Genomic DNA, 5,000 nt, shown 5'->3' with positions numbered 1-5,000 from the left:
CAGCGTCCAGCTCTCACCGACCCTAAATGTACCTCCAGATAAGATTCAGTTAGACGTTATTCATCTCTGAGCTGGAAATCCAAGATTACTATAGAAATAAAATATATTAACTTCTAGTGTTTAGGGCAGGTTTAGGGCAGGTTTAGGGCAGGTTTAAGGCAGGTTTAGAGCAGGTTTGGGGCAGGTTTGGGGCAGGTTTGTGGAAGGTATGGGGCAGGTTTAGGGCAGGTTTAAGGCAGGTTTAGAGCAGGTTTAGGGCAGGTTTGGGGCAGGTTTGGAGCAGGTATGGGGCAGGTTTGGAGCAAGTTTGGGCAGGTTTAAGGCAGGTTTGGGGCAGGTTTAGGGCAGGTTTGGGGCAGGTTTAGGGCATGTTTGGGGCAGGTTTAGGGGCAGGTTTAGGGCAGATTCAGGGCAGGTTTGGGGCAGGTTTAGGGCAGTTTGGGGCAGGTTTAGGGCAGGTTTGGAGCAGGTTTGGAGCAGGTTTAGGGCAGGTTTGGGGCAGGTTTAGGGCAGGTTTAGGGGCAGGTTTGGAGCAGGTTTGGAGCAGGTTTGAGGCAGGTTTAGGGCATGTTTGGGGCAGGTTTGGGCCAGGTTTTGAGCAGGTTTAGGGCAGGTTTGGGGCAGGTTTGGAGCAGGTTTAAGGCAGGTTTGGGGCAGGTTTGGTGCAGGTTTGGAGCAGGTTTGGTGCAGGTTTAGGGCAGGTTTGGGGCAGGTTTAGGGCAGATTCAGGGCAGGTTTGGAGCAGGTTTAGGGCAGATTCAGGACAGGTTTGGAGCAGGCTTAGAGCAGGTTCAGGGCAGGTTTAGAGCAGGTGTAGGGCAGGTTTAAGGCAGGTTTAGGACAGGTTTGGGGCAGGTTTAGGGCAGGTTTGGGGCAGGTTTGGGGCAGGTTTAGGACAGGTTTGGGGCAGGTTTGGGGCAGGTTTAAGGCAGGTTTGGACAAGGTTTAGGGCAAGTTTGGGGCAGGTTTGGAGCAGGTTAAGGCAGGTTAGGGGCAGGTTTAAGGCAGGTTTGGGGCATGTTTGGAGCAGGTTTGGAGCAGGTTTAAGGCAGGTTTGGGGCAGGTTTAGGGCAGGTTTGGGGCATGTTTAGAGCAGGTTTAGGGCAGGTTTGGGGCAGGTTTGGGGCAGGTTTGGAGCAGGTTTAGGGCAGGTTTAGGGCAGGTTTGAGGCAGGTTTGGGGCAGGTTTGGAGCAGGTTTGGAGCAGGTTTGGGGCAGGTTTGGAGCAGGTTAAGGCAGGTTTGGAGCAGGTTTGGGGCAAGTTTGGGGCAGGTTTGGAGCAGGTTAAGGCAGGTTAGGGGCAGGTTTAAGGCAGGTTAGGGGCGTGTTTGGAGCAGGTTTAGGGCAGGTTTGGGGCAGGTTTAGAGCAGGTTTGAGGCAGGTTTGGGGCAGGTTTAGGGCAGGTTAGGGCAGGTTTGGGGCAGATTTGGAGCAGGTATGGGGCAGGTTTAGGGCAGGTTTGGGGCAGATTTGGAGCAGGTATGGGGCAGGTTTAAGGCAGGTTTGGGGCAGGTTTGGAGCAGGTATGGGGCAGGTTTAGGGCAGGTTTGGGGCAGGTTTGGAGCAGGTTTAGGGCAGGTTTAGGGCAGGTTTGGAGCAGGTTTGGGGGCAGGTTTGGAGCAGGTATGGGGCAGGTTTAGGGCAGGTTTAGGGCAGGTTTGGGGCAGGTTTGGAGCAGGTTTGGAGCAGGTTTGGGGCAGGTTCTCTGGAGACTCGTCCGACTCAAACACTCTGCTCTGCTGCCGCCTGTAGCTGCAGATGTGACATAATAATGAGCAGTGTGAGTCCTGCTGTGTGCTGAACCTCAACACAACACCAACACCATGAAGGAATGTGGAGGAGCGGAGGATTAAGCTCTCAACCCTGAATGACCCCGTCCTCCCTCTGCAGAGGGCCTCCGGGCCCGACAGGAAAAACTCTGAACGACACGGACTCGGGATTCTTCCTCCTTCTTCTGTCTCTTCCTTCTGTCCTCTGTCTGTTCATGTTTGTGTTTTTTTTACTTAATTAAAGTAAAAATGTTTGTGTTTTTTTTCCCAGCAACATGACAGTTACATGTACATTTTCCCCTTTTAACCGCTGCACATAGTCTTTACACATGTGTAAGATAACTGTAAAATTATATCAACTTATAATAAAGTACAACCGAAAAATGTATATATAATAAGATGAGATGGTAATAGATGAATTATTAGGAAATGATAACAGTAATATTAAAAAAGTAGTAATATAGAAGTAATATAAAAAAGAAAAACAAATGGAGGGAAAGAAAGAAAAAAAGTAAAAATAATACTAAGTAGATAATTTAATAATGATATGATAAGATAAATAAAAATCCACTCCAGATAGTTACTCTAAAAAGATAAAAAAGCATTTCAACCATTTAGGTTTGAATTGTGGAGCTAGGCTTCACACACTGTGTTTCAACATTTCTGTGTTCAGGATTTAGTGATTAGCATAAACCCGCCCCTGCTGCTGTAGAGGTATAAATACATTCAGCACACACTGCTACTACTACAGTCTACAGTTAGCCAGTTAGCTGAGTTAGCACTACTACTACTACAGTCTACAGTTAGCCAGTTAGCTGAGTTAGCACTACTACTACTACAGTCTACAGTTAGCCAGTTAGCTGAGTTAGCCGTCGAGTTAGCTGCCGAGCTAGCAGCAGAAAGCTCTCAGACGTAGCGTCCATGTTCTGGTAGAGGTGGTGACTTTGATTGACAGGTGACACTTGGTAGGGGGCGGGGCTTCAGAATGATTTTTACACAACTTTGAAGCCTAATTTCATATATTTGACGATTTTTTTTAATCATTCAAATTTGGCAGGGTGGTTAACAACACACTTTTCTGTGGTATGTCAAACTCAGAACACATATTTATTCTTACTTTACAGACTTTAAAGGAAAAGTTTAGTTATTTTAAAGTTGTATGTTTCCTGTGTCTCGTCTCTCCAGAGGATCGTGGGGGCGTCCGGCGGTCCCGTCAGGGTTCACAGGCTGCAGGGACGACACAACTACATGAGCTCCTACGCTCACGGCATCCAATCACAGGCCTTGTCCCACTGGACCGCCTCCTTCAGCCTCACCAGTAGGTGGCGCCTTTTTGGTGATTCACTGATCGGTTTGATGATTGATTGAGTTTCTTCATTTTTGTCTAAGAGTGAAATTACAGGAGGGACTGTAGAGCACTTCCTGTCCATGTGTTATAATATCTCATGTCAATAATTCATCAACTGTTAAAACAATTAGTTAATAAATGTATTCGTTAGTTTACAGAAAATATATTTAGATCATTATTTAAGTAATTTAATAAGCTATAATATAAATAGTTCTCCAGTTGCTTCTTTTCCAGTGTGAAGATTTGTTGTTTTCTCCTCTATCTGGACAATATTTAAGATTTTCTGACATTTTATAGATTAAATGACACATTCTTATTAATGTCTTAAATCACACATGTGTTGCTTTGACAAAGAAATCTCAACTTATGTCCACTTGTTTGTCTCAGAGCTTTATATATATGTATATCATACGGTCTTTATAGAGTTTATAGAATAGAATAGATCATTTATCTATAATATACTGTAATATATAGATAGTAGAGAGTAAAGATAGCAGTTATCTTATAGCTCCTTTTCCTCTGCAGTCCCTTCAGTATTTCATTATTAAAACACATAACAGTACTAACACATAGAAAACACAAAGATACACACAACAGCACATCACACACACTGTGTTTAAATTGTGTCTGTGTGTATTTGTGTATTTGTGTGTATTTGTGTGTATTTGTGTATCTGTGTGTATTTGGTGTGTATTTGTGTATTTGTGTATTTGTGTGTATTTGTGTGTTACAGAGCCGGTTAACGTCCCGCTGGAGCTGAGCAGTGATACCAGCACCACGGCTCTGCCAGCAGCCGCACAGCCAGGTAACATCCACACACACCTGTTATTAATAAACCAGCTGTTAGGAAATAAAAAGGGTTAAACTCTGGAGGAAGGAAGGAAGGAAGGAAGGAAAGGAGGAAAGGAAAGAACGGAGGGAGGGAGGAAGGAAGGAAGGACGGAGGAAAGAAGGAAGGTAGGAGGGAGGGAGGAAAGAAAGCAAGGAAAGGAGGAAAGGAAAGAAGGAAGGAAAGCAGAAAGGAAGTTAGGAGGGAGGGAGGAAAGAAGGGAGGTAGGAAGGACAGAGGAAAGAAGGAAGGAAGGAAGGAAGGAAGAAAAGGAGGGAAGGAAGGATGGAGGAAGGAAGAAAGGAGGGAGGAAGGAAGGAAGGAAGGAAAGGAGGAAAGGAAAGAAGGGAGGGAGGAAGGAAGGAAGGACGGAGGAAAGAAGGAAGGAAGGTAGGAGGGCGGGAGGAAAGAAAGCAAGGAAAGGAGGAAAGGAAAGAAGGAAGGAAAGAAGAAAGGAAGGTAGGAGGGAGGGAGGAAAGAAGGGAGGTAGGAAGGACAGAGGAAAGAAGGAAGGAAGGAAGAAAAGGAGGGAAGGAAGGATGGAGGAAGGAAGAAAGGAGGGAGGGAGGAAAGAAAGGAAGGAAGGAAAGGAGGAAAGGAAAGAAGGGAGGGAGGAAGGAAGGAAGGACGGAGGAAAGAAGGAAGGAAGGTAGGAGGGCGGGAGGAAAGAAAGCAAGGAAAGGAGGAAAGGAAAGAAGGAAGGAAAGAAGAAAGGAAGGTAGGAGGGAGGGAGGAAAGAAGGGAGGTAGGAAGGACAGAGGAAAGAAGGAAGGAAGGAAGAAAAGGAGGGAAGGAAGGATGGAGGAAGGAAGAAAGGAGGGAGGGAGGAAAGAAAGGAAGGAAGGAAAGGAGGAAAGGAAAGAAGGGAGGGAGGAAGGAAGGAAGGACGGAGGAAAGAAGGAAGGAAGGTAGGAGGGAGGGAGGGAGGAAAGAAAGCAAGGAAAGGAGGAAAGGAAAGGAGGAAGGAAGGTAGGAGGGAGGGAGAAAGGAAGGAATACAGACGGCACTGTTTCAGTTTAACTGCAGAAAATCTTCAGTTTCATATTTTTAGCTGA

General features: G+C 46.0%; 2 protein-coding genes across 2 annotated transcripts in view; one reads left to right on the top strand and one right to left on the bottom strand.

Moving 5' to 3' along the window:
* ehd4 (EH-domain containing 4) overlaps positions 1-5,000 on the bottom strand; it is a 223,137-nt gene that overhangs the window by 169,062 nt on the left and 49,075 nt on the right. The gene's annotated exons all lie outside the window — the stretch shown is intronic.
* The window catches only part of coch (coagulation factor C homolog, cochlin (Limulus polyphemus)), a 17,736-nt gene that overhangs the window by 4,268 nt on the left and 8,468 nt on the right, over positions 1-5,000 (top strand). Inside the window, exons 3-4 of the mRNA XM_053336198.1 lie at positions 2,956-3,086; positions 3,850-3,921. Coding sequence (XP_053192173.1) covers positions 2,956-3,086; positions 3,850-3,921 — 203 coding nt within the window. The remainder of the gene's footprint in view (positions 1-2,955; positions 3,087-3,849; positions 3,922-5,000) is intronic.

This window comes from Scomber japonicus, chromosome 16, assembly GCF_027409825.1.
Source record: "Scomber japonicus isolate fScoJap1 chromosome 16, fScoJap1.pri, whole genome shotgun sequence".
Classification (NCBI taxonomy): Eukaryota; Metazoa; Chordata; class Actinopteri; order Scombriformes; family Scombridae; genus Scomber; species Scomber japonicus.
Note: the sequence above shows the minus strand (reverse complement) of the source record. Positions and strands in the feature narration are given on the sequence as shown.